A 26715-nucleotide genomic window follows, 5' to 3' on the forward strand; every position below is an offset into this window, starting at 1 on the left:
CACCGCAAAATACCTATCATTAGCATTTCCTCTGACTGGGTTTGCTGGAGGTCCTTATTCTGGTGCATCTGCTGTTGCTCTGAACTCCTGCAGCAGGACAAGTGCGCCTCCTTGGGCAGGCCGGCGACCAGAGCCCTTCGCCAGGGAGCCGGCCTCCGGACCCGCGGAGACAAGGGCCAGACCCCCGGGGCTGCCACCCCGGTGTCCCGGCTTACCGCTGAAGAATCCCAGCCGTTCCAAACCAGACTGGAAAATAGAGTTTAATTTCACACGTACAAACATTGCTTTAAATTCGTAACAGTGAAGGAAAACACGTGCACACTCCGGCTCACGCGGAGAAGTCAGAGCGGCACTCCAGCGACGGGGGTCAACATGTGCGTCAGCCCAGGAACCCGATCTTCGGCCTCCTGGGCCCCAGGCTCTCCTCCTTGTGCAGGACGCTCTGCAGGGAGGCGTGCAGCACCTTGCCCACCCGCTTGCTGGTCTGCAGGACAGAGGGGCGCAGGGCGGCACGGTGAGGCCCACGCCCTGGCCAGGGCGGGCTTCCCTTTCTGCCTGCCTGCCGTCCAGCCCTGCGCCCTCCCACGTGCCTCCATTCTGGAAACACCTTCGTCCCACACCAGGAAAGAAAAGACAACCACCCCCACCCCCAGGCACCAAGCAGCCAAGGCTGCCCCGGCCTTCAGGTCAGGCTTAGAGTTCCTGCTGCCGGGAAGACAGCAGCGACACTGTCACCCAAGTCTGGACGTGGTGGCGGCCGAGAACCGGCAGCGGGAAGGCGCGGGGAGCCCGCAGAGTGTGCGGGGTCTGTCTGACGCAGAGCAGAAGGTGCCCCCGCCCCCCGACGGGCAGTTTCTAGTTCGCCTGCCAGCAGGTCTCTGAGCAGAACCTCTCGGGTGAGACCAGAGCCAGCACCTGGGCGAGGGTCCTTGGCGTCCTCGGCCCCGTAACCACCACCCACTTTCGCTTTCAAACACGATGGTACAAAGAGCAGGCAGACACCAAGGGCCCAGAGTCTTGGGTGGAAAGCCACCGTTTCTAGGGACGGAGGGAGAGCACAGCCGGCACCACGCCTGCTGGGGAGTGACGGCCCATGGACCTGTGTCGTGAGGCCTTACAGTCTCGTCTGAAACAAAAGCCGCCTGGCCCTGGCTGCTGTGGCTCAGTGGGCTGAGAGCCGGCCTGTGAACCACAGGGTCATGGGTTTGATTCCCGGTCAGGGCACACGCCTGGGTTGTGGGCCAGGTGATCTGCTGGAAGTGTGTGAGAGGCAACCACACATCAGTGTTTCTCATCCTCTCTTTCTCCCTCCCTTCCCCTCTTTCTCTATAAAAACAAAAACAAAAACCCCACCCGAGTCCAGCTAACTGTGCCCCTGGCAGTTCAGCCGGCTGGGTGGTCAGTCAGTGTCAAAGCCTCAACGACTTCTGCAGAGTCGGGGTGGGTGGGGAAGGGGGATGGGGAAGGAAGGTGTAGAAAGACCTGTTAGGGAGCAGGACCCGGTCCCTGCCACAGAGGGGCCGCTGGGCCAGCGAGGAAGGCAGCCGCGTCCCCAGTGAGCCCAGAGCAGCCGGGGAGACCCACAGGGACACATCCCCCCACCGAGGCCAACAGCGGGGCTGCCCACCGCTCCCCTCACCTCCACCGAGACACTGCTGTGCTGCAGGGGGCCACCACCCCCCAGCCCCCGGCCCTGCCTCTGCCGACTTCCATCCCCTCGTCCAATGATGAAGGCTTAGGGTTGGGGAGTCACAAGTGACTCTGCACTCGTTCATGCTGGCATTTGGGGACGTGGAAACTCGGGAGCGGAGAGAGCGGGACGAGCAGTCGGCCCTGGCCAGGCTGCAGCCCTCCAGCTTGCGTTGGCCATGCCGGCCGTCCTCCAGCTCCAGGTCAAGGGTGCGCAGGGGGAGAATCCCCACGGTGCAACGGACCAAGGGGGCAGGAGGGGGCGGGCACTCCCCCCCTCCCCCGGGCCCCGGCCCCGCCCCCACCCCAGAGCCTCACCTCCATCATCTCGAAGATGCTCTCCGGGTCCAGGCTGCCCTTCCCCACTTTCCTCACGCACGTCACGACCCCCTTGCTGGTCACGGCCACCAGCAAGCTGGCCAAGGAGCAGGCTTCCTCCTGAAGCGTGGCGTCCACCACGTGCCGGCAGCCGATCTGCAGCCAGGGCAGCACAACAAGGGTGTGGGTGACCCCCCCAGATGCCCACCCCGATGGCCTCCCAGAAGAACACCTGTGCCCACAAAGAAGCTGCGTTGCCCACTCAGGACTGAGGTTCTAGATGCTGCTTGCATGGGAAATACCCGACATAATGTTCAACCACGGCAGCGCAGGCCACCGTGCGAGCCGTGACAGGAGCACGCCACAGGGATGAGGGCCGGGGGGTGCGGTGGCCAGAACTGCCACTCGCAGACCGCCCACGTCAGAGGGCCCCCAGGGCCCCCAGCAGAGGGTCCCGGGGGGAAACTCACACGAGGGGCCACGTGGGTGTGGTGCGGCGGACAAAGGTGAGACCGAGAGCACCTGCCGGGAAACACGCTCGAGGCAGGTGGCCTGGGCCGGTCTGAGCCCCTCGACACACCCTGCAGGGGTTTACAGAGCGAGTGCGGAGGAACGAGACCCGATGATGCCCTCAGTCTCACGTTGAAACAGTGAATCCTGCGTGGGATCGGCAAGCACCTCAGCCAGTACGGACCCGTTTGCACGGCCTCGGGCGGAGCTGGTCGCACAGCAGCATCAGCCGGATGTGGCCACGTCCCCCATCCCCCGTGTAGGAACCTCACTGGCCCCACGAGGCACCGGGAGCTGCCCCGACCCCCTCACTTCACAGATGTGGACTCTGGGGCCCAGGAGGGGACAGTGTTCGCCCTCCAACCACCTTAACACCATGCCCCCCGCCTGGACCCCACAGAGCTGGGAAAATGGGAGGACATACGCCCACGGGGCCTTCTGGTGAACTGCCGTGAGCCCCCGGGGCGCTGTCCCGTCTTGCAGGAAAGAGCGAGCTCCTCCTGGCAACGGCCCGTAAGAGGACCGGCTACTGGGTTCAGGTTAAAGCCCCCTCCCTGCGGTCTGTGAGACTGCAACTTTCCCACCCACTGAGAAGCCTGAATGGGTGGGGGGGAGGGGACCCCCAGGGGAGACAGCGGCCGTCAGGCACGGGCTCGCACCTTGCACAGGGTGACGATGCAGGGGACATGCTCCACGCTCAGCCGGATGCTGTCGTAAGGGTCGTCAGAGAGTTCGATGTCCTTTGACCCCTCTTCGTCCTCCAGAACTCGCACTCTTGGGATCCTGGAAGCAAAAGCACGATTAAAATTCTATCTTACTGAAAGATCTTTTTTTTTTTTTTTTTTTTTTTGATTGAGGACAGGAGTTAGGATTCCTGTGCCTCACAAGGCAGTGCCGTGCCATGCCTGTCCTCCCCGTCCTTCCTGTCCAAAGCTCACAGGTGACAACGCAGTGCAGTGAGAACCGAGGGCTTATCAGAAATGATGCCTGGGCCTTGGCCAGTGTGGCTCAGTTGTCTGGAGCACTGTCCGGTAACCAAACGGTCGAGGGTTCAATTCCCAGTCCCAGCACATGCCCAGGTTGCAGGTTCGATCCCTGGTCTGGGTGTGGGTGACCCCCGGTCCGGACGCATATGAACCCTGGTCTGGGCACCAATCCCCGGTCTGGGCATGTATGGAAGGCAACGAATTGATATTTCTTCTTTGCACAGATGTTTCTCTCTTCCCCTTCCTCTCCCTCTAAAAATTGTCCTCAGATGAGGATAAATAACACTAACAATAAATAATAAATAAACAAATAAGTAAATAAGAATAATTTTGGTCAACCCAACATCTGGTCAATCCAATACCCAAAATGAATCTCGACCCCTGCCTCGCACCAAACACACTGCGGATGTGCAGGTGGAAGATAAACCGTAAAGCTTTCAGAAGACAGACTAAGAACGTCTTCATGGCCTGGGAGGAGACAAGAGTTTCATAAACAGGACACAAAGTGCTTACCACGAGGGGAAAATATGATAGATTCAAGTATACCACAGTTGAAACACACACACACACAATACCTACATAGCACGTATTATATACATTACGGTACGGATTAACCTTATGAACTCTGTTCATCGAAAGGCATCACTTAGAAACTAAAAGATAATTCAGAGCAAAACAAATATTTGCGCGTGTGTGTATAAACTGACATATTACATCAAGACTTCCGACTGAACATAAAAGACCGACGACCCGGCAGAAAAACAGACAAAGGATCGGAGCCTTCAGAGAAGAGGCTCCTCATGCAGCCAATAAACACACAGAGGTGCTCCACGTAAATGCTCACCAGGGAAATGCAACTCAAACCTGCAGTGTGATTCCGAGACGCGCTCACCAGAGTGACTAACATTGAAAAGACAAAAAACCCAACGGCCAGCAAAGACACGGAGCGACCCGCACCCTCTTATGCACTGCTGGTGGGAGGATCATTCTACAACAAAGACACTTTGGAAAAGCGCCTTGCAGGATCTACCAGAAGAGAACACAGCCACGCCCTCCGACCCAGAACCGTCACCTTATCCAACAGAAATGCACAAACACGCGCCCAGAAGACACACACAGGATGCTCATGCCTGCAACAGCCCCTACCGGCAACTGCCCAGACACCCGTCCACCATCCACCCGTCCACCGCAGACTGGGCAAGCCGTGGCACGTTCACGCACGGAGCGGTGTGCAGCAAACAGCTAGCTGTGGCTCCAGGGCACAGCACAGGCGACTCAGAACCTCCCGCCCGGAGAACGAGGCAGGCACACGAGAAGACACGTGCCTCGCGTACAAAGCCAACCTGCTGCTCCAGGACAGTGGCTGCCCTCCGTGAGTGTGGTGACTGCCGGGGGCACAGGGCGGGAGGGGCTCTGGGGGCCGGCAATGCTGTTTCTTGAACTGGCTGATGAAAACCACATTTAACCCACCAAGTCAATGTGATCCAGTCTAGGGTGGAGGAGCCGGAAACGGGTGTCTGCGATGGAAACCTGCGACGGGTCAGGCCCTGGTGGCAGATCTGGGCTGAGCAGAGCACAGACAATGCCAGGAGCAGTGTTCCAACGGTTGGCCTGAAGTTGGTTTCTACTCTTTTTTTTTTACCCCCCAAAGATTTTATTTATTTATTTATTTATTTGTAGGGAGGGAAGTGGGGAAGAGAGAGAGAGAGAGAGAAACATCAATGTGCAGTTGCTGGGGGCCGTGGCCTGCAACCCAGGCATGTGCCCTGACTGGGATTTGAACCTGTGATGCCTGGTTCACAGCCCATGCTCAATCCACTGAGCTACTCGAGACAGGGGTTTCTGCTCTTTTTGCTTCTTTGTCGTTTCCTAATATTTGTCTACATGGTACATGTTTACTTATGAAAATAACAATATAAAAAGTAAATAAATACATTTAGACTTAGTTTTAATGGATGAAATCTGTTTTCTGGAGCTTCACGTTAAATGCCACCATTTTCAATGCTACACCGCTCGCTGTCTTCACCCCCAGCCCCAGCAGAGAAGTCCCCGTGGTCCACCACAAGGTCGGCCCCGGGTGGCCGCAGGCCCCCGGGCTGTTTCCGGGAAGACTCACCTCGTGTTGAAGAGAGCGGCCTTCACGGCGATGGAGATGGCATCGAACAGGTTCCCACCACACTCCAGCAGCTAAGGAGACAGGGTGAGCAGGAAGGAGGAGCGTCACGTCTTGCTTCAGTGGCGTCCCGACCAAAGGCTGCCGGTTGCCCAGCAACTCAGACCACGTGTGGGGAAAGCCAAGGCGAGTGGGCGTGGCCACTCTCCCAGACCTCGGACGGCCCAGGCCCCCCCCCTTCACTGCAGGCTCCGCCTCATCGCGGCAACGCTCATACCGGCCACGTGTGCGAGGCCACTCTTGGCCGTGGCTATAACACCGACACTCAGGCCTCTAACAGGGTGGGAGGGGGGGTCCTCCTCCAGCCGGGGGGGGACCGGCACCTTCTTTTTTGCCCCAACGGCACCACATGCATTATTCTCATCTTTGCTAAGGTGCGCCCAGCTTCCAAACAAGTGAGAAATGGTGGCCACGGATGCTGCAGCTCCGCCAGGCTCACACTGAGGAAGCAGTATGGCTCCCTACTGCCTGTCCTCATCCACGAGCACCTGCTGGCTCCTAACTCGGCTGGGCGTCGGAACCACCGGGGAGCCCACTGAAAATGCAGGACGAGGCCCTGGACCTGTGCTTTGCTCCGGCCTCGAGGTGGTCCTGATGACCAGCCAGAGCTGCACACCGCCCCTGTGTACTCCACGGTGCTCCCTGCAGGAGCGGGCTACGGAGGAGGGAGGAGGCGGGGCCTCAGGGTCACACCCCGGGAACCCAGGGGCTCAGAGGAGCTGGGTTACGGGGCGTTTTCAGGGGAAGATGACTTAGTGAGGTCGGGAGCGGGCACTGGCGCTTTCTGGCCCAAGGCCTGGCTCTGAGGACTAATGTAATACCACCACTCTCAAGCTGAGGCCTCCTGGGCCGGTCACACTGCCTCTCGGTGTCTCTCTGCCCCACCACCGCTCCACGCGGAATGTGCCCGCTTGTCTGAACCTGCCCTCGCCTGTGTGTGGCACCACCCCCTCCTGCCTTTGCTCCCCGACAGTCTCCGTGGGTAACTTCAGGTGCTGCTGTGCCAGGACTGCTTGTAACTTCATTGTCGGGTGGCGTTATGTGTAGGCTACTATTTATGTGCTACATTTAATTAAAAAAAAAAAACTACTAGAGGAGACTAATCTTCTCCCACCTAATCTCACCCCGGAAGTGGACAGTGTCCCCTGGAGGAAGAAAGTGCCGGGAAGGAAAGCAGAGGCAGGCCGCTGGTCTCCAGCCGGCGCAGCCGCCCGGCACCTACCAGCACATACCAGCACGTCCACGTACAGCACCCAGCAGTGCTCCCGCGGGCTGATGCAGAGCGCCTCCAGGTCGACGCTGCTCTTGTTGTGGAATATCCGGTAGAGGGTGTTGGCGATCTCTGTGCCGAGGTCATCGCCTCCTCGACCTTCAAATTCAGGGGTAGCGTTGGCCGAGCTACGCACACAGAAGGGCGACAGAAAAGCCGGTGAGTCCTCCCAAACACAGGGAGCAAAGGGGCAAGGCTCTATGCCAGCTGCCCTGGGGGACGACGCTGCAAGAGCCAGCGCTACAGGGAGGGGCGCTGAAACGAGGACAGGACGGCGTTGGCCCCTTTCCCAGCCTCCAGACAGATGCACACAATGAGCCAGACCAGGGCTGAGCCCCGGGCTTGTCAGTGTGTGGTGGTGGGAGTCCCCTTACTCCCGGCAGAAGCCACCTCTACCCAAAGAGAAACAGGGCAGCAGTGGCAGAGTGAACCATGGCCAGTAATGATCAACTCCCTTACCCTGAAAGCATAACAAACACTCTCCTCTGGCAGGCCCAGGAAGCCCGGAGAGTCAAACGGCCTGGCTTACGGAGGGGCCCCGTTGCCTACGCCACCCCTAGTTTGCACAGCCTGGGGAGGCGCGATGACATTCTCCAAGCACAAGCCGCGGCGTGAGTGCGATCGCCTTCCCGGGGTGTTCTGAAGGCGCGCACGGCAGGAGCCAGAGCCGCGTCCCGAACTCTGGCTCATCGCCATGCTGAAAGCAGGAACGCAAAACGGACAGACTGCGGCTGATCAAAGGGCAGCTTATCTCTTTCGCTTCATTTGCTATTTTTCAGAGAGAAGACCTTTTCCACTCGGGCCTCTTGAACTTTACGCCCGATTACCTCAGCAAAGGGGGAAGACGAGTCAACACTGGCCGCCCCGAGTACCGCTCGAGTGTTTGACCGGGAGCCGTGGAGGGTTGTGGTGCAACTAAACCAAACCCTTCACGCCTCTGAGAGGCGAGTTAACACCCCCGTGGTCACTGCACACGGTGAGTACGGCCAGCAAGGCAGGAAGCCGGGGGTTTCGGCATAGTCTCCACAAAACCACACACCGTGGCTCTGGGTCCCCAGCCCGCCTGCCTGAGCACCCACTGCTCCGTGTGGCGGGGCCCCTGCCGTGCGGGAGGCGCTGCAGACGCGGACACTGCGAAGAGGACCTAAGTCAGCAGCCCAGTGAAGTGTGTGTGTGTGTGGGGGGGGGGTTCATGAGCAAACAGCAGGAGTGGGGGCGGTCAGTAAACCTGAAGATGAGTAGAAGGGGGCCAGGACACAGGCAGGGCAGGGTGAGGGGGGCGGGGGGTCCAGGCAAAGCAAAACCTGCGTGAAAGCGCAAGGCTGCGCCCGGCCTACCTGCATGACGCTCGACAGAGTGAAGTGTCCCTTCCGCGCAGCCCACCCCAATATGGGCACAGAATGAACCCCCAAAACCACCGGGGTGTACTGCTGTGTAATAACTTTGCTTCTCTAACCATCTAGTCTTTCCTCACCGCTATGAGCCAGCGGAGCCCCAATTTAAAACCCCCAACAGAAGCTTCCTTGCTGCCATAGCAACCCCGCTGGTCACTCCCGGCCTCTGCTGGCCTCAGATGCTGAGCCACAATAAAAAGCTCATTTATGGTGAAATCGTCAAGTCACCAGGGACCAAGGTTATGTTGCACAGCCAGCAAAACACAACCCGTTCCTAATTCAAACACTGAGCACTAAGTTCCATCTTTTAAGTGTTTAAAACACACCTATGTAGGTCCCTGTGCAGACAAATCCAGGCCGAGATGCTTGTGCTTAAAGTGTCTCCTCGTCCCTGATTGCAGTGGGTCCCGTCCTCCGGGGGGGGGGGGGGGGGGGGGCGGGGGGGGGTGACTCACTCCTCGGGAGGAGCCGCATTAGCGCCCCCCGGGCCCTGAGGGATGGTTCACAGGGCGCCCCGGGTCCGACGGGCTGAATTAATCTGCCTACTCAACCACGCACAACTGGTTTGTGTGGGTTTTTTGGGACACTGGGCTAATGTAGAGTAGAAATTTTTCCCATTTAAAAAGTTTTTTTTTTCTTTTCTTAAACACAGCATTCTTTCAGCATGGCTGGTAGACAGGCAGAGAAGGAAGCTTGGAGGCGGATGGGACCACAGGACGCTCCTGCGTCCAGACAGCGCCCTGGCCTCGGAGTGGCTCTGGGGCGGAGGCTGGAAGGAAGGACCTTGCTCAGTGGGCGTGGGGTGCAGGGCCTCGGGTGAGAGGAGAGAAGCCCGAGCCCGGAGTTCTGCCCAAGGATGAGAAGGGCTACAACAGACCCGTGAGGGCCCCTCACCACCACTAGGGGCGCTTGTGCAGCACCAGGGGCCTCTCTGGGAGAGGCGGTCAGAAATGCAGACCCCAGAGGCTGTCTCCAGGGGACTAGACAGCAAGTGCCCGCAGGGGCCGGCCGGGTGACTCCCTGTATCTCCACAAAGGGCCACAGTAGGTGGCAGGGAGTGACGGAGACGGGCAAGCGTCCAGGGCTGGTCTGGAGGCATTTTAATCCATCTTTAATCAAAGCCCCCATCAGCGAAACAGAAGTCTTACATACAGGTGGGCTGCGGCCTCGGGACGGCCCTGGGAGACCTCGGGGGTCCAACTCTCACTCCACGAGGAAGGGGGACACCGCTCGGAGCACTTTAGATGTACTAACTCATTTAACTCTCCCTAGAACCCCGGGGGGAGGCCCTGCTGTCGACCCCATCTTAGAGGCAGTGACATCGAGTCACAGAAAGGTTCTGTGATTTGCCCAAGGTCACATACCTAGCGGCTGGGGAGCTGAGACGCTGCCCCAGGCGGCCCGGCCCCCGTCCACGTGCCACTGCGCGGGTTTGGCTCGTAGCCGAACGTCAGTCAGGGCAGCTCTCCCTGGGCCCGTCCTGTGCCTCCAAGCAATGAGCGGGTGCTCACCCGGGCTGGGAATCACTGGCAGACCACAACTGCTGGGGCCGGGGAATGGAGACCAAGGGAGTCCCGAACAGAAGGCGTGTCTACCAGCCGCAGAGTTAAAAAAGAGACAGAAACACAGGCTGGCCGTCCGAGCCCCTGCTCACAGGTGTCGCAGCAGGAGATGGAGGGGAGAGGATACACTCAGGTTCCTCAGCTCAAAACCAGGTGCTTCGTGTTTTTTACAGCTCCCCGAACCAAGGCAGACCCCTCCCAGAGATCCGCTCTTCCAGGGCTGTTGGGAAATCGCTCACTGAGCTGGATCAACTAATAAACCTCCTGGGAGCGAGGCCCCTCCCGGATCCCCACCTCTCCTGACTCACCACCTCCACTCCACTCCCCCTGCCTGGCGAGTCTCCCTCCGGTGTAACGGGGGTGGGCGGAGACCGAGGCCACACCCACCTGCAGTGGGACTTCAGACCCCAGGCCCATGGTGGCTTCCCTCACACCCACCCAGCCTGCAAACCCGAGGTGGGCTCCCACGGCCAGGTCAGGCTGGGCCTGCCCAGACAAAGTTCTCCCCCAGGCGGGTACCTGGGCCCAGGCTGACTCAGTAGCCCTCTGGCAGCTAGCCCGCACCCAGACAGGCCCCCCACCTCTGACTCACACTCACTTCTGCACCAACCAAGCGGCCCCAGGCCCCATGAATAGGTTGGGAATACTGGCACATTGTGAGTCTTTGTTTGAAGCTTTTGTTGGAAGCCGCTGGAAGAGTTACCAACTCTGGAGACTTTCAGAGTACAGCTACCTCCAGTGCCTTCTGCCGGTTCCACTCTGCTTGGCCCCCACCCCTTCAGCCAAGAACAGAGCCTCCCTCGGATAGCACTAAGCAGGTACAGAATGGACAAGGGGCTCCACCCATCAGTTCGGGGCTCGAAGCTCAGGGCTCAGTACTAACGTAAAGCACGCGAGCACACACTGGAAAGAAGTGAAGTCCTAAAGGGAAGGACCCGTGTGGGCGCACTGGGACCCCGTGGGCGGACCGTGCGCCCCTCGCCTCCCCTGGTGACAGCCTGAAGCCTCTGCGGGAGGCGAAAGCCCAGCTCCTGGACCCACCGACGCGTGTGGGTGGACAGCCGAGAAGCGCCTCGATGGGCCGTCACCCAGGGAGACCCAGGGTGACCGCCAGCTCACTCAGTTCTTGCCTCTCTCTGGGCTTTAGATGGAAACCACCTTTTCCCGGCGTTTCAAAGTTCTCGCTTAAAATGGCCTGTTTTCAGGCAAAACTCACGAAGACACGAGACGGAAGTTGGGAGGCCAGAGTCTGCTCCCAGTTTAGGGCAAGTGCCAGCCGAGCTGAGGAACCCCAAGTCTTTGCTGCTGCACTGGTGGGGGGGGGTGCGGGGCGGTCAAGGTCAGGGCAGCTGGGTACCGGGCAGTGTCTACCTCAGACTCCGTGTATTGTTCCAGGCAGATAAACTTTACTAGAATAAGTTAGCAATTCGTTTTCTACCTCTGGGAATTTAAATAATTAAAACCTGGAAGTAGGGAATGGGTAGGGTTTACAGGAACAAATTTAAAGGACACATGAACAAAAACTAGGGGTGGGGGGTAATGGGAGGGAAGTAGGGAAGGTTGGGTGGGTGGCTGGAATGGGAGTAAATGGGAGAAAACTGTACTTGAACAATGATTAAAATAAAATTAAAAACAAAACAAAACAAAACAAAACAAAACCTGGAAGTAGCTGATCAAGTAGTTCAGTCAAGCTGGGCTCAGACTGGCACGAGGGGGCCCTCCCCGCTTCCCCACACAAAGCTTTCCTCCCGCTGGGTAAGAACTCTGTTTCAGCCTCACGCTCTCCAGCAGGGGCCGCTGCCCGCGGCCTGGGGGGACGGAGGGCAGCGCCTTCACTGCTGGGCACAACCCACGGGCGCCCCGAAGACACTCCTGGTCCCTGGGTCGGAGCAGAGGTGCTCCCTGCAGACTCCAGCGAGGCTCTGAGAAAGCAGGCAGCCAGCGGCGCTCGACGCCCTCCCCCTTCTCTGTGGGAAAGTGGGGTTTCGTGGGTCTCTCACGGTGGTGCCACCGGCTGGGCCCATCGCGCTAACTGGGCCACTCACAGGTGCTACTGAGGGCCACTGTCAGGCAGTGGGTCCCCAGGGATTCAGCGCTCCCTCGGGGCTGGAGCTCCTGGGCCTGCCTCGGTTCTCCTGGGACTGACAAAGGGGGACAGAGACAGGCAGGCTGCCACCGTCAGCTGGGACAGAGAGGCTTGGTCCCTGAAGCCAGGTCCTGGAAGAGGCTGCTCAAAGGCTCCCCTCTGCGTGGAGCCAACCCCCTTTAAGGCTGGGACAAGAATGGGACAGAAGCAGCAGGCAAACTTAGGTCCTGTTCAGACACACAGCCCCGGCAAGACGGGTCTCCCACACCCAACACCTCCCTGGGGTGCCTGGTGACTGGCTCTGGGCTAGGACGGTGAGGCAGACGGTGGCGCACAGCAAGGCAAGCTGCAGGCCTCGCACGAGGGGTCTGCCCCTCTGTGACAGTTCACTGCACTGACCGGGCAGCTCAAGGCTGGGAGAGGCCGTTCTCCCCCTCCAAGAGCCAAGGAAGAGGGGAGCGGGACGCCTGACCAAGGTCACTATCACGCGTGGGAGCTGAGAACGGGATGATTCCACTGCACAACTCACAGCTGCGTAGAGCCAGAAGAAGAAACTGCTCTGAGGCCAAGGCAGGGGGCAGGGAGAAGCTGGAAGGAAGGGTGGAGGCAGACAGGTCTGGGACCTCTAAGCATGACGTCCCTCCGAAGCGGGCCTCCCAAGGCCACACAAGTGGAAGGGGCAAAGTCCCAGAGTCGACGAGACCTGGCTGTGTGACCCTAGGAGGGTCACTCACCCTCTCTGAGCTCATGCTCCTCACAAATAGCTTGTGAGATGACCTTCTGCTGGGAAGGGAGCAGGAGACTCTAAGTTCCTGTACAGACGTGGGTGAGCATCTGCGCAGAAACGGGCTGGCCCGGCGGGCCCAAGGGTGCCCGCTGCAGCGGCACGAGGGTGGCCCTCAGCCCCAGCCAACAGGGAACTGTGATCGCTGAGGCCAGACCGTTTCTGTGAAAATATGGCTTATGCTGAACGCCTGCATTCCTTCTGGGAGCCTGGTACTGTGGCGTGCGCCCAGCAGAGGGCGCTCACATGACCAGCACCCAAAAGTAAGTCTCATGTGCTGAGTCTCTAGGGGGTTTACTTTCGGAGTCACCTTGCACACAGGTGTCGCTGCACTTTTGTTGCTGTAATAAATCTTAAGTTACAAGTACAATTCTATGCTAGTCCTGTGAGTGCTTCCAGCAAGTCTCCAAATGCGCCGGTGGCCTTGGAGACCCCCAATACAGTATCAATAATATACACCTGCGCCCACCAGCAGGCAATGGAGACCCTTACCCACCTCAAGAAGGCCCCGTCAGCCACCCCCACCCCTGGCTGGAGATGAGCTTACAGATGCAGCGCTCCGCCCAGGGCCTCCTTGCACCCTCCTTGCACACACGCCGGCGGCTGGCACAGGGGAGGGCCTCGGAACACACCTGCTGGCTGGACCAATGAGGACCGACCACCAGACAAAAGTGGGCTCAGCAGGAGACCAGAGGCCCACTCCCTAAACCCCCATCTTTTACGGCGTTCCCCTTTAAGCACGTCTGCACGGTACTGACCAGTCAACAAAGAACTCCAGGTAACCTTCGTTCGGCTTCTCCAGCTTCGGCGTCCCCATTTCTGCCTTCACTCCCACCAAGATGTCCGTGTGGCCCTGCGGACGCACCACAGAAGGGCCCTCACCCCGGGAGGCGGCCAGGCCCCCCACCACCTCCCTCCTCCCCCAGACACAAACCCTGGGCCGCCCCCTTAAGAGCAGGGCTGGGACTTGGAAAGCGGCCCTTCAAGAGGACGAGGGGTCTCTCAGGCCTAGACAGATCCCCTCCCAGAGTCTGGTGTGGGCCTTGGATCCCCCCAGAACAGCTTGTGCAGCAAAGGCCCAGAGGGGCCTGCAGCGGGCTCCCCAGGGCCCACCCGGCCCCTACCCGGGCAGGACGGGCCGCGGCCCCGGCACTCACCAGCCTGACCCTGGCGGAGCCGCTGGTGTTGGACACGACGTCCGTCTCCACTTCGACGCCGCGGTAGTCCTCGCAGCCCCGGCCATCCACGCGGAGGTCCTCCTAAGGCGACAGACAGCCGCAGCCCTGAGGCTGTGACCCCAAGCCCACAGCAGACTGCCGGGCCGACGCGCTCCTCCCGACTCCCCTGGAGAAACGGGCAGTGCCCCTTGCCCTTCGAGAGTCACTGCCACCCCTGATGCCAAAGACGGGCTGCACTGCCGTCTGCAGAGCGGTCCAGGCACTGCCTGTCCCTCAGCCCCACTGAGCGTCCTCCACTGCTTCCTGCGGTCGCTGTGACTCCGAGTGTCTGTTTCATGCTGTGGCTGTAACCCACTAGCGCCAGCATTTATCTTGTCGCCCCAGATCTGGTGCTGGCCACGGGGAGCTTCCCTGTGTTCCGCTGTCACCACGCCTCCCATCTTCGTCAGCACCGCCAGAGGTCCCAGCCTCTTGTCCTCCCTGCCCCCCTACCCCGGGACCAGCCCCTCCCCCAGGGGCCCTGCTCCCCTTCACTGGAGGAAGCCCAGAGTAGGGTGGTGAGTAGGTAGGCTCACTGCTGCGGGGGAGTCGCTGCTTCCAGAGCTGCTCTGCGGGCAGAGCAGGGAAACGTGTGCCCGCGCTCCCACGCACACACACCTGCGTTTATTCCTGTACCTACCCACGCATCTGTTAAAAACCACGTGTTCACACTGATCGTTGTTCTCACCTTCTTCCCTGTCTTATTTGTAACTTGCCTCTCAGACGGGGGAGCCCAGGCTTTCCTGATCTACAATGTTTTAGGTCTTTGTTTAATCTTAGTAAAAAAAAAGAGAGAAAGCAGTTTCGCAACAGCTAACCCAGGCCCTGGTGCAAAGCACCCTCACCGACCGGCACAGTATTTGTGCAGAGTTCCCTTTGCCTTTAGCCCCGTGGCCCCCGCTCACAATACTGTTTTCCTACTGCCGTCCCCTGTCCTTCACCTATCGGCATGGCTGTCACTTATCTGTACCAGCCTGCATCCCAGTCTGGGTCCCCTGCACCCTGGTGACCTTTAATTGCTCGTTCACCTTTTGGCCACGTGGCCCATCGCCAGGGCCCTAGGCGTCAAGGCCAGCGGAAAGGTGAGCTCGGAGAACATGAAGTGGCCCTCCCTCCTCCCTGTTTCCAGCCCTGCCCCCCTTCCCCACCCACGCCCGGCAGGAACCAGTCTCTTTAGTTCCCGGCCTCGCTTCCTGTGTTTCCTTTGTACAAACGGGCAGACACAGGAATGTTTTAAATGCCCCCTTCTTACATGAGGGTGGTCTCTCTCCTACACGCACTCTTACACTGTGCTTCTTTCTAACACCTCGCACATGAGTGAGAAATCCCTCCACATCGGCCCGCAGAGATCTTTCTCATTCTTGCAAACATTTCCTGACAGCAGTTTTTTGTTTTTTTTGGTAAAAGAATCCTTAGGACCACCAGGCCCTCAAAGGGGTCATGCTCCCCAGATGGTGAAAGCACTGCCCTGAAGGTCGTCACCTGTCAGGAGCTCACCTTGAAGCCACCGGCGGGCTGCTGGGACTGACTGACTCTGAGCAGTTAGGGTTCAAGAAAGCAAACCTCTGTTGGCTCCCCCCACCCCGCCCCCACCCCCGCCCCCCACAGCACCAGCTACCACCACGTGCCACGTGCGTCTCAGCTCTTTTACTCCCAGCTAGTTCACCTTTTGTCCCACCCACGTCCAGCCTGCCTGCCTCCAGTCTCCGGGGAGAGTGGACTTGAAGAGCAACAGGATTTCAAGTCGGGGAGAAGGAGCCTCTGGGAAGAGGAACTCAAAACTATGTAGATGTCTCTCCACAACCCCAACTGCAGAACAGGGAGGCTTTCCAGGTCATTCTCTGACTCCTCTGTGCCCCGCCCCGAGGTGTGCCCCCCAGGGGAGGGGAGTGGGGACCTGGCCCAGGAGCGTCATTCACAGGAGCCCTCCCGGGGCTGCAGGCACGGTGTGGGCGTGAGCAGGCGCTCGGAGCATCAGCCATGGGCTCTGGGCCTGGTCCTGCCGCCGACTAGCTGCCCGGCCCCGGTAGGACAGGTCCCTTCCCCCTACGGACTAGTTCCCCATGTGTAAAACCATGGGGGTGGAGTTACATGGCCTCAGAGGCGTGTCTCTAATCCTACATATCTATAAATCAAAACAGGCACAATTATTTGCAAATGTGAACAGTAACTACTATTTAATGTGCATTTACTATATATTAGATAATGTGCTAAATGCACTACCCAGTTAGTGCATTTAATCCATCGTACAAATAGAGACTAACAGGTGGGCAGATGCTGAATGGCTGGCCCAGGGTCACAAGGCCAGCAGGCTGCACTTGAATTCCCAGGTGGAGCGCTTCCCTACACTCCTACCCGACCCCCTGCACCTCCGGGGTCCCTTCACTGTGCAGGGGCGTCGGCTCAGGCCTCCCTCACAGGGTGAGCGGGCGGAACCGGAAGCAAGGAGGCCGCAAGGACCCAGGGCTTCCAACCGCTGCTGTGAGCCACCACTCACCTGGGAAGGTCACGTCATAGCGCCTCGTGGTGGTGACCCACTTACTTGTTCCAGCGTGGGGCGGGAGAGGCGACAAAAACAGGGCCTCACCAGACCCTGCCTTTGCTGCCTTTCCCTCCGGGGAAAGGCTCCGTGGGAAAGGCTCAAGTGACACACAGACATAAACAAAAAGCTACAAATTTTCCTTTCGAAGGATACAACCACCATACGTTTTTTAATAGGAAAAAAAAGCACTCAGAAAGAATAGGAGCAAAACAGACCAAAAATGAAACAAAACAAAACAAACCAGCCCACGGATCACTGTGCATAGGGCCATATTTAAAAAATCCAGTTTGCCCCAGAAAAGTCAGGAAATCAGCCACACCTCGTGTCTCGCTCGGCTCAGGGCCTCACACCTGCGGCGTTTTGTATCCACCTGCAGTACTCAGGAGTGCCCAGGTGTCAATGCCTACAAACCGGGCCGCCCCAACTGAAAGCTCCCTTTAAACACCGACGGAGAGGTGGACCAATGAGGGGCCTGGGAGCGGCGCCCGCCCTGGGCGGGGGCAGGGGCACCCTTCCCGATAAAGGGCTTCTGCGGCCGGGATGGCGCCGGGCGACTTGCGGGCTGTTACCTCTGTGATCGCGGCACCCCGGCCCCCTGGGCGTGGTGTGGTGGAGGCGCCTCCGATCTCTATTTAAATCCCTGCTGTCACGTGCCGGCTTTGTGACCCTGGGCCAGTTCCTCAACAGCTCTGAGCCCGTCTCTTTGGCTTGAAAGCGGTACAACCCTGACTACACGGCTCCAGGAGAATCTGAAAACCACAGATCACTTGGGCGGGGGGCCCTCAGCACGGGTGTGGCACCCGGGAGTCCCATCAGCGGTTCCCTTCGCCTGCTTCTGGGCACAGGTTAAATTAGCTCTCTGAATCCTCCAAAACGACCCCAGAGAGAGGTAACAGATGAGGACATTGAGTTGAGGCGCCACCATGTCCTGTTTGTGACAGAGTGGAAGGACACGGGACTCGGCCCAGAGCTGCTCTACCCAGGTGACCCAGTCCTATCACTTCCTCACAGACGCCGGCAAGTCAGCTCTGCTAGTCCCACTCCCCTGGGACGGTTTCAGGCTCCAGAGACTCTCTGGGGTGGTGGCACCCCCTCACGGCCTCACTCTGGCTTGCCCAGCGCCTCGGAGCTTGCCAGCGAGCAGAGACCGGAGCGTCTCCCGGACTGGGACACCACCCCGCTCAGGAAAGGGGGCTTGGCCGGCCCAGCCCCACGGCACAGTGGGCACAACTAGACGTTGCCCCCCTTCACTCTCCCAGCCTGTGGAGGAGCCCCGCCTGCCTCCGCAAGGATGTGATTCCGCTCACCCTGCACAGCGACTGGGTGCAGCCTTCCTGGGCCGGGGGTCCCGAAAGGGCAATGGCACCGAGCCCAAAACCAAGTGCCCGGCACGGCCGGACTGAGCAGCCGAGTCCGGGCTGCTTGGGCTCACGCCTGAAGACCAGGTTCCGGCCCTGTTCTCCACCCCTGCGCCGCTGCCCTAGCCAAGGCTCACAGGCGACGCCGGGTGCACGGCAGAGAAATGGAGCCGGACAGCTGCACGCACTTCCCCTCCTCTGCCGAGAAAAACGCAGCGAAATGGCCTGGCCAGGACCATGCTCCTGGGTGCAGCCGACCGTCTGCACCTGGGACAGAACACGCACCTAACAAAAGCGGGACGTCCCAGCCTTCAAAGGCCGAGAGAGGGCTTAACAGGAACCAACTAGATCACGTATTAAAGTACCGGTTTGTCAGCCTTTCCACTCGCCCCGTCCCACCTCCTCAGATCCATCCCCCGTCCTTCGCTGCCCCCACCTGTGCCCCAGGTCCACTCCCTCCAACCTGCACCACCTGGGCTCCCTTTGCTGGTTCTGGCTGAGTTTGGCCAATGAAAGTATGGTACCAGAAGAACAGAATAGCCCCCCTGACACGCACACACCCCTGACCTGGGGCCACACTTCTGAGGGAGCCTACATCCGCCCCAGACGACAACCTCTGCGGGCAGCCCCTGCTCTGCGGCTCCGGGGAGCACCATTCGCTCCCCGAGCCCCATTGGCCTAGAGGTGGTCGTGACACCCTGTGGTCGCTATTCTGGCTCTCCAACATCTCTTGTCGGTTGCCTGAAACCCGCTCACACTGTTAAAAAGACTCCCATCTGCCCTGGCAGGTGTAGCTCAGTGGATTGAGCATGGACTGGGAACCAAAGTGTCCCAGGTTCGATTCCCAGCCAGGGTACATTCCTAGGTTGCAGGCCATAACCCCCAGCAACTGCACATTGATGTTTCTCTCCCTCTCCCTCTCTCTCTTCCCTCTCTAAAAATAAATAAATAAAATCTTAAAAAAAAAGAGCCCCATCATAAAGGTCTCCTGAATTATCTCAGTTAGGTTCCATTTTCTGCCAGAACCTAAAACAAACCATCCTCCTGCCCACAAACTGCTCTCTTTCCAGTGTGGCTTGTTCCCCGGTGGCCATGTCTGAGCTAGTGACTCTGTCCGGCGATGAGTCTAGAGAAGAACCACAAGGGCTGGCTTCTAACACGAGGGGACTCCAGGGGCTGAGAGGCAGCCACAGCTCCCTACCGCGGGGCCTGAGAAACAGCCGAGAGAGAGGAGAGAGCACAGCGGAGGCGTGAAAGGCTGCAGAGACGCGCAGGTGGGAGACAGCCTGAGGACCTAAGCGCCCTTCGATTCCTGGAGAAACGTTTATATCCTTCTCATAATTTTTTTTTTTGCTTGAGCCAGTTTGTTAGTTAACATAACTAGCAACTGATTCCTCAACACCCACTGTGAGGTTACTTTCAACTGCCTCTAACTACCACCAAACGAAGATGAAACATCCCGGAAATCAAGGCTGAGGGCGAGGGTTGCCAGAAGCCGAAACTAACCAAAAAGGACAAGGATGAAAACTAATACACAGGATGATTGGGTCTTTAGGGACAAGAGGAGGATTCCAGCTAGGCACGGCTTCAGGTGCGCTGCTGGCACCGGGGAAGCAACCTGGCCCGAGTCTAGGTGACTTTAGAACGGAGTCCATGGACATCTGTGGTAGGCACACTCACCTGCGTTCTGATCTTTGTTCGAATCGTGTAAATTCTGTTTTGCTCCTCCATTAACACAGCAAATTTGTGGCCAATGTTAACAATGCTCATGAAGAGCATTGTTACTGGGTCCATGGCACAGAGCTGAGCAACTGTGGCCCTAATATGCCCATGCTACTGGCGATAGAGGCTGGATTTAACAACTGAAAATGCTGTCCAACTCGTCTTCCCTTTAAGGCCTGCCTCACTCCATCCATGTTACTGAGTACCTCGAGAGTGCTGGACACCGGCCAGGCCTTAAGTACGGTATCCTACAGACAAGCCGATGAATACCTTCCAAGGTCCATGAGGCGGCAGTAGCTGAGCCTCTAAAGCCCTTAGGATCCCCTCTGCAACCTGATCTTCCACCATTACCCCCAGGGAGAGGACTTAGCATCCTTTCCTTCTGACAGGCTCCGGCTCACTAAATTCTTGGTCAGGGAGGGGCTCAGTTCAAATACTATTTCCTTAAGGAAGTCTCCCCTGACTTCCCAGACTAGGCAGGCCTTCCCCCTTCACAGCACTCCGTCCAGTCATATATGTAAACACACAAATAGGTCTGTAATTTCTGCCTTTTCCTTCCAGCGTGGTGCTATATAAGGGCAGGCTATCCTCATTCTAGCTCAGTTCCAGGTGGAATGAATGAAATACCGAGTCCACTAGACACACAGAAGGGACACACGGATTTAGGAGAGCAATTCCACTTCCTTGGGGAAGGCTTCAGAGCATTACAGCCCCCAATATTCCTTAGTCTCTCTGGCTTCCACTAACTACAGCACCCCTTGATATATGAGAGGAGACCCCCCCCCAAAAAAACCCAGAATTATATTCTGGACGGTGAGCCCTTGTAGTACAGGCTTCCCTTGCTAGGTGAATGTTTTAAAAACCCATCTGTATCAGTATACCAGCTGGTGTTGTTGTGAGAGGCTGCATTCAACTTCAGTGAATTTTTTTTTTTTGAAGACTCTTTGATCACATTTATCCATTTCGTGACGGGTGATCTAGAGCATAGCTGCCTACATCATGCTGAGTGTTCAGCAGTTTTTGACCAAAAGCAGCATTGCTCCCATGCCCCACCCTCCCTCTTCACCCAATCTGGCTCCCAGGGACTTCTTTTTTGTTTCCTCATAAGAAGAAGTCCTCAAGCAGAAACATTTTGCCAATGTGGAAGAGGTGAAACAAAAAATGGCAGAAGCACTAAAAGGCATCAAAAACAGTTCAGAAACAGTTCAAAAACTGTTTTGAGCAGTGGAAAAAACGTCTCCATGGATGCATTGCACCAAATGGGGAGTACTTTGAAGGTGACTTAAGATGTAAGAATAAATACACAATTTTTTATAAATAAATTCCAGGGCTTTTTTTGGGTCCCCCCACTACACCTTCTATTCCATTACCGTTATTTTATATTCATCTTCGAAATAATAAAAGAATCACAGGCTGACATTAAAGGAAGGCCAGAAGAGCCGAAATTAACCACACTGAACTAAAAGCGAAAAGTAAAACACAAAATGACTGGGTCTATACAGGATTCTGGCTAGGCTTTCCGGGGTTTGGGAGGGAGGGTACAGGCCAGGAGGACGCACTTGGCTTCCCTCGGTAGCTCACTACCAGGCCCCGCACTCTCCACCTGTTTCTGGCGTGGTTACAAGCAGGGATGGAGCGTGAGCGCTGAAGATCTTAGAAAAGCCGTGGCTGCCCGTAGGGATTAGTTCTCCAATGGCAAATGGGAAACAGTAAAAACTGTACTACGGGCTGTGGAGCCGCTTTTTAAACACCTTCCCCTTTTATGTGTACGGCCATTTATATTTTTCAAAGCGCTTTCGCCTCCGTGCCTTCTCTTTCCTTGTGATTCCCAACCCCCGGGGCGAAGAAGAGCGAACCAGAAGCGCACACCCACAGAAAAGCGACGCGCGAAGGCTGCAGAGACGGCCCTGCGGCAGGGCTCCCGCGCTAAAGCCTCGGGGACGCGGCCTGCAGCTTCTTCCCCGGGTTCGGAACCCCGCGGACCCGGAAGGCTCGACCGAGTACGCTTTCAGTCCTAAACGGACGCTCGCCGCCCGGTTCTGAACGCGCCCGGGGTTGCCGGCTTAAGGCTGCGCACGCTGGCCGCGGCATCACCAGGTAAACCCAGACCCGCCGCTCCTCCCGGGCGACCCGAGGGCCGGCCCGCGCCGCAGGCCCGTGGGGACCGGCGGCCGCCCCCGCGACTGGAGCTACCTGCACGCCGTGCACGATGTACACCTTCTCCGCCTCGCTCAGCGACACGGACGCCATGCTGCCCGGCCGCGCCCTGCGTCATCAGCCCGCGACGCCCTGGAGCCGGCCGCGCCCCCCTCGCGCCCAGGCGTCATCGGCCTGCGCGGCGGCCGCTCCGGTAGGCGCCACCGCCACTGCCGGGAGCTCCATGGGCTTCTCCTGGGCGCCGCCGGGTGTCTGGCCGAGACCAGGGAGCCGCGGCGCCTCGTGCCCGGGAGCCATCGCTGCAGCCCGAGGCCGCGCCCCGGGCCGGGGACGGCAGGAGGAGGCGACGGCGGCTGCGGCGGGAGCCTCACTAGGGGCCTGGGACTGGGGAACTGCCTCCGACTTCACGGTCAGTTGGGAGAGGCAACTGGGGTTGGGCGGAAAAGCCGGGCTGAGGCGGGAGGCGCGAGCGGGGGACGGAGCCGGTGGACTCGCAGCGGGAGCGGCGCGCGGCGCAGTTTGCTCTGAGCTGGAGTAGAAGTGGCAGATCGTGTGCGGGTGTGCGCGCGCGCGCGTGTCTCAAGTAGCCGGTCGTGTGTGCGAGAGACAGAGGCCGAGGGAGATCGTGAGCGAGGGGAGGCGGACTTCGTGAATGGCCCGGGGGCCCTCTCCTCGCTCTCCCCTACCACCACGCCCGCCTCGCCCCTGCATTGCCCTGGTCCCTAGGATGGTCGAAAAGAAGAGGCGTTATGAAGCCCACCCTCCTTGGGTTGTCCTCGGTGGGAAGGGTCCGGGCCAGGAACGAGTCCCCAGGCGTCCTCACGCCACCTCAGGGATTCTCCCCTCCCATCCCCCGCTCTCTCACCCTGGGGCTTACCAAACGCTGACCCAGGACCTTCCCGGGTCCCCTTGCCCCTGAAGGTCGCCAGAGCATGATCCCAAAAAGAGTAGCTAGAGGGGAGAGTCGTGGTAACCGGCGCTAACGAAGGGCGCGGTGCCCAGGCGTCCCCAGCGCTTCCCAGCGGTGGCTGGAAGCCTTTGCTTGTTGGAAGGATCTCGGAGCTGTGCACAGCCGCTTAGAGGGGAAAAAACAGCCCAGGTGGTGGCGGGCCGTATGGGACTGCGGGCCTGGATGCCCGGAAAGGATGCCTACAAGGTGAATATGGGGTCACTGAAGGAGCCCATTAAGGCCGGGCAGACGGGGAACGGTACAGATTTCAAAGACACCGTGTGGATAAATGCAGAAAAGTTGTCCATAAGTGACCGAAGCAGAGGGGATCTGGTGACTTTTCCAAACGTCTCGTTTTTGAGGAACGTTCTTGTTCTCAAAACAAAATGGCTTGATCGTCCAAAGAGTGCTTGGTATTTCACACATAGTATCTTCCGTACAGTCTCACAGATTGCTCTCGGCAGCTGACTGTGGCTGGGCTTCGGGCTGGCTCAGGAACACTGAGACAAGTAGGACACAGCTTCTGCCCAGGGAAGCTCCCCCCACAGAAGGGCAGGCTCCATCCAGGGCCGACTCGGCCACAGAACCTGGTGTCACGGATGTGCACAGTGGGACCAGGACGTGGGTGGGTCAGAGGAAGGCACGGAAGGGAAATGCCCTCCCACGTTCTTAAGCACTGAACTGCGAGTCCCCGTAATAGATGGTCTTCCTAGACTAGATGTACATTGAGTCTCCTGTCTGCACATAGTTCTTGAGAGCTGCGTCTACCAGGAAGACGTCTTGCAGGGCTGGGCTCGGCCCTCCAGGGAAGTTGGGAAAGGTGAGGCCGGAAGGGTTTCCTTCCACCTGTTGCGGCACCCAGACGCCTTTGGGCGAGGCTGGACGCCTGGATTCCGCGAGAGGGCCTCTGTTGTGAGCTAGCCGGGGACTGCTGATGCTGAAAATGGTATTTTGTGCTGGAGATGGCTCTGAAAAGAGGCGCTGGATGTGGCATTTTAGTGGCTGGGTTGTTGTCTAAGAGGACTGAAGATTTAAAAAGTGAAAGTGAGTGGACAGGTCAGAGAAGACACGAGGAAAGCGTGAGTTGGGTGCTGCGGAGTCATCTCTCTCTGTGTCTTTAAAAGTAGAGAACGTCTCTTCGAACTGATTCCTCAACGAGGGCCTGCAGGTTCCTTGACGGAGAAGGGCTGGCAGTATTTGCTACATAATATCACGAGTGGTGTCTGACCTGCTAGGCCCAGCGGTGTGAGGGGTGGAGACAGCAGAGCGTTCCTTTTCAGTTCTCTGCCGAAACAGTGACACCTGCACCGATTGTCCCACCGCAGCGCGGCCGGGGCATCGGCACCCTGTTTGCTGTGACAATGCATCGGACATTTTCAAAGCCCATAAGCTCAGAATTCTTTTTCGGTTCATTGAAGCAATTTAAAGAATGTATGTTAGCCAGAAAGTCAAGAAGCTGAGAATGGCACATTGTTCTGTTAAACCAGCGCCCTTTTCCATCCCTGTCAGATTCTTTGGAGAGCAGGCTGTGTTGTAGGTCTGTCTATTCTAAACCTCTGTACTCCATCAGTTCTGTTTAACGCCAACCTGACCTCGTGCTTGATAGGTGCCGAGCGCTGCTCTGAAACGCTTTACAGAGACGATCTGATTCGGTTCTCACGATAGCTCTATGAGACAGATGCTGTCATCTCTGTTGCACAGGCTGGGAAGCGGAGGTGCCGAGCAGTCCATTGCCTTGACCGAGGCAGGAAGTGGCAGAGCCTGGATGTGAGGCCAGGTAGCCTGGCTCCCACAGTTGTGCACCTCACCATTCCTCCGTGCGGTCCCCCTCCAGGCCCCAAGTCACTCCCCAGAGTATTGGGCAAAGGACGCCTGTGTTTGTAGCGGAGTTGGTAACGGCCCTGTAAGCTGTAGTTGGCTTTCATCCCAAGAGCAAGGAGTCCATTCGAACGTAAACTTCCTTTCCTTGAATCCTTTTTTTAGAGGAATATAGACCGTGGTGCTAATGGGAGGTCCCCGTGTCTAACTAACCATTTTAGAGAAGGGGAGAGGGTGCGGGCAGGCTGCAGAGAGCCCTGGACAGCAGAGGGGCCAGTGGCCTGGTCTGGAGGTTGATAGGTGTGGGGACGGGTGCCTCACACCGGGACAGACATCCGGCAGCTCTTCGGACAATCAGGAAGCGCTTGTTTGCTCGCCCGTGAGTCCCTGGTGCTCTCGAGGGCCTGAGGAAATAAACGGAACCCACACGCGAATCAGCACACGCCTGCCTAGAAGGAATTCAGGATTTATTACCCCTGGATAGCCAGGTGCTGAAACTAGTGCATGAACAAGACAATAAAAGTGCTCAGTTGAGACTCATGATCGTTAGACCAGACGCCAGCCTATAATAAGGTGCTAATTGCACAGGCCAGGCATCAAGGGCAAGAAAGGTAAGGAGCGGCTGCCAGCCGCCAGCAGGCACCTAGGACCTTGAAGAGGAGGTGTGAATCTGCCCCACCCAGCCTTCCTCCGAGGAAGCTGTAAAAGCCGGGACGGAAGCGGTTCCGTGCAGTGCCGAGTCCTCGGTGCTGGAGTTGCAGAGAGCTCTTACAAGCCCAGCAGAGGAACGAACATTTTATTCCCAGTCTTAAACAGAGGTAGCCAAGTTTTCGTGAGCTACTGTTTTTTTTTTCTCTAATAGATCTGTTTCCTTTAAATGCTTTGCATTTGTCCTGTCTGCGCCGTGTCTTAAAGCATATGCAGTGTAAATAACCTCTCACAGTTTGGCCAGCAGGTTGTGTCTGTCTCGCTGCCCTGGAAATTATAACTTGTGATTGATTACAAGGATAGAAGAACTGGTAGGAATACATGGCTACAGCTTATTCTCATTTGGCTGAAGGGTCTTCCCAACTGTGTCATTTTGAGAGGGTGGCAGAGTACCTCCTGTGACTGACTAGGGCATGTGTGAGAAAGGGGGTTACACGTCCTGATTAGCGAATCTGGAACTATTCACTCACACACACACTCACACTCACACACTCACACTCACACTCACATACCCGAAGAGCAGTGGGAAGGAACAGCCTGAAGGAGACTCGGGGGGTGATGTCTGGGGAGTGACCTGTCGGGGGAGAAAAGAGGCTGCTCCCGTGCCGCCTCGAGTTTCTCCCTGTTTTCACGTTTTTCCGTCCTTTGCCTCCCTCTTTGGAAGCAGATGTCCAGACACAAAAGGATTCGTCCAGGAAATGCCGCGAACCTGCCATCTTTTTCATAGCCTTCTCCAGGCCGTAGCCTTCCTGGCGTGCCGAGACCTGGTGATCAGACTCCGGACTTTCTCAGGACTGAGACACCAGCATCTCCTGGGCAGGGTCAGCAGGGACGGAAAGCCTGTGGGTGGGGTCGCCTCTGCCCTCCGGAAAACGAGCCCAGTGGGACAAGTACAGTCCTGTGGCAGAAAGGTTGAACTTTGTTTCTACACAAGTAACAGTAGCAGGGAATCTAGAAAGGCAGGTTGTTTGGGAGGATAAGGATCTGTGGTGGAGATACTGCTGGGCCCTGGCCAGGTGGCTCAGCTGCTAGATTGCCATCCCGATGCACCGAGGTTTGGGGTTTGATTCCTGGTCAGGGCATGTGCAAGAATCAACCAGTGAATGGGTAAAGAAGTGTGACAACAAATCAATGTTTCTCTGCCTCTCTCTAAGAAAAAGAATCAATAAAATATTTTTTTAAAAAAAAAGGAGGAAAGACCTGGCTGGTGTGGCTCAGTGGATTGAGCACGGGCTGCAAACCAAAGGGTTGCCAGTTTAGTTCTCAGTCAGGGCACGTGCCTGGGTTGCAGGCCAGGTCCCCAGTGGGGGCCACGTGAGAGGTAACCACACATTGATGTTTCTCTCCCTCTCTTTCTCCCTTCCTTCCCATCTCTCTAAAAATAAATAACTAAAACCTTAAAAAAAAAAGGAAGAAAGAAAAACTATTGGGTATTCCAGTGATCCAGACTTTGCCACTAACTTGCTGTGTGG

At 57.7% G+C, this 26715-nt stretch overlaps 2 protein-coding genes across 4 annotated transcripts in view; one reads left to right on the forward strand and one right to left on the reverse strand.

Moving 5' to 3' along the window:
• Nucleotides 1–239: 239 nt before the first annotated feature.
• Nucleotides 240–21910, reverse strand: EXOSC7 (exosome component 7). The gene is made up of 8 exons (XM_028518385.2): nucleotides 21805–21910; nucleotides 13930–14031; nucleotides 13531–13625; nucleotides 6909–7074; nucleotides 5620–5690; nucleotides 3177–3300; nucleotides 2008–2163; nucleotides 240–484 (listed from the first exon to the last, which is right to left on the reverse strand). The coding sequence occupies exons 1-8, from the start codon at nucleotides 21859–21861 to the stop codon at nucleotides 380–382; spliced, it is 876 nt and encodes a 291-aa protein (XP_028374186.1). The 5' UTR covers nucleotides 21862–21910; the 3' UTR covers nucleotides 240–379.
• Nucleotides 21911–21968: 58 nt separating this feature from the next.
• Nucleotides 21969–26715, forward strand: part of ZDHHC3 (zinc finger DHHC-type palmitoyltransferase 3) — a 40949-nt gene continuing 36202 nt past the window's right edge. Inside the window, exon 1 of one of the 3 annotated variants that reach the window (XM_036030436.1) lies at nucleotides 21969–22177. The gene's annotated coding sequence lies outside the window, so the exon portion shown is untranslated. The remainder of the gene's footprint in view (nucleotides 22178–26715) is intronic. The other 2 variants (XM_028518218.2, XM_028518221.2) reach the window with 2 other exon arrangements.

This window comes from Phyllostomus discolor, chromosome 7 (assembly GCF_004126475.2).
Source record: "Phyllostomus discolor isolate MPI-MPIP mPhyDis1 chromosome 7, mPhyDis1.pri.v3, whole genome shotgun sequence".
Taxonomy (NCBI): Eukaryota; Metazoa; Chordata; class Mammalia; order Chiroptera; family Phyllostomidae; genus Phyllostomus; species Phyllostomus discolor.

Coding starts and splice junctions, on each gene's coding strand:
- EXOSC7 (XM_028518385.2), bottom strand. CDS start 21,861: ATGGCGTCCGTGTCGCTGAGCGAGGCGGAGAAGGTGTACATCGTGCAC. Junction 14,032..21,804: donor ACATCGTGCACGGCGTGCAG/GTAGCTCCAGTC, acceptor CTGTCGCCTTAG/GAGGACCTCCGCGTGGATGG. Junction 485..2,007: donor GCATCTTCGAGATGATGGAG/GTGAGGCTCTGG, acceptor TCTGTCCTGCAG/ACCAGCAAGCGGGTGGGCAA.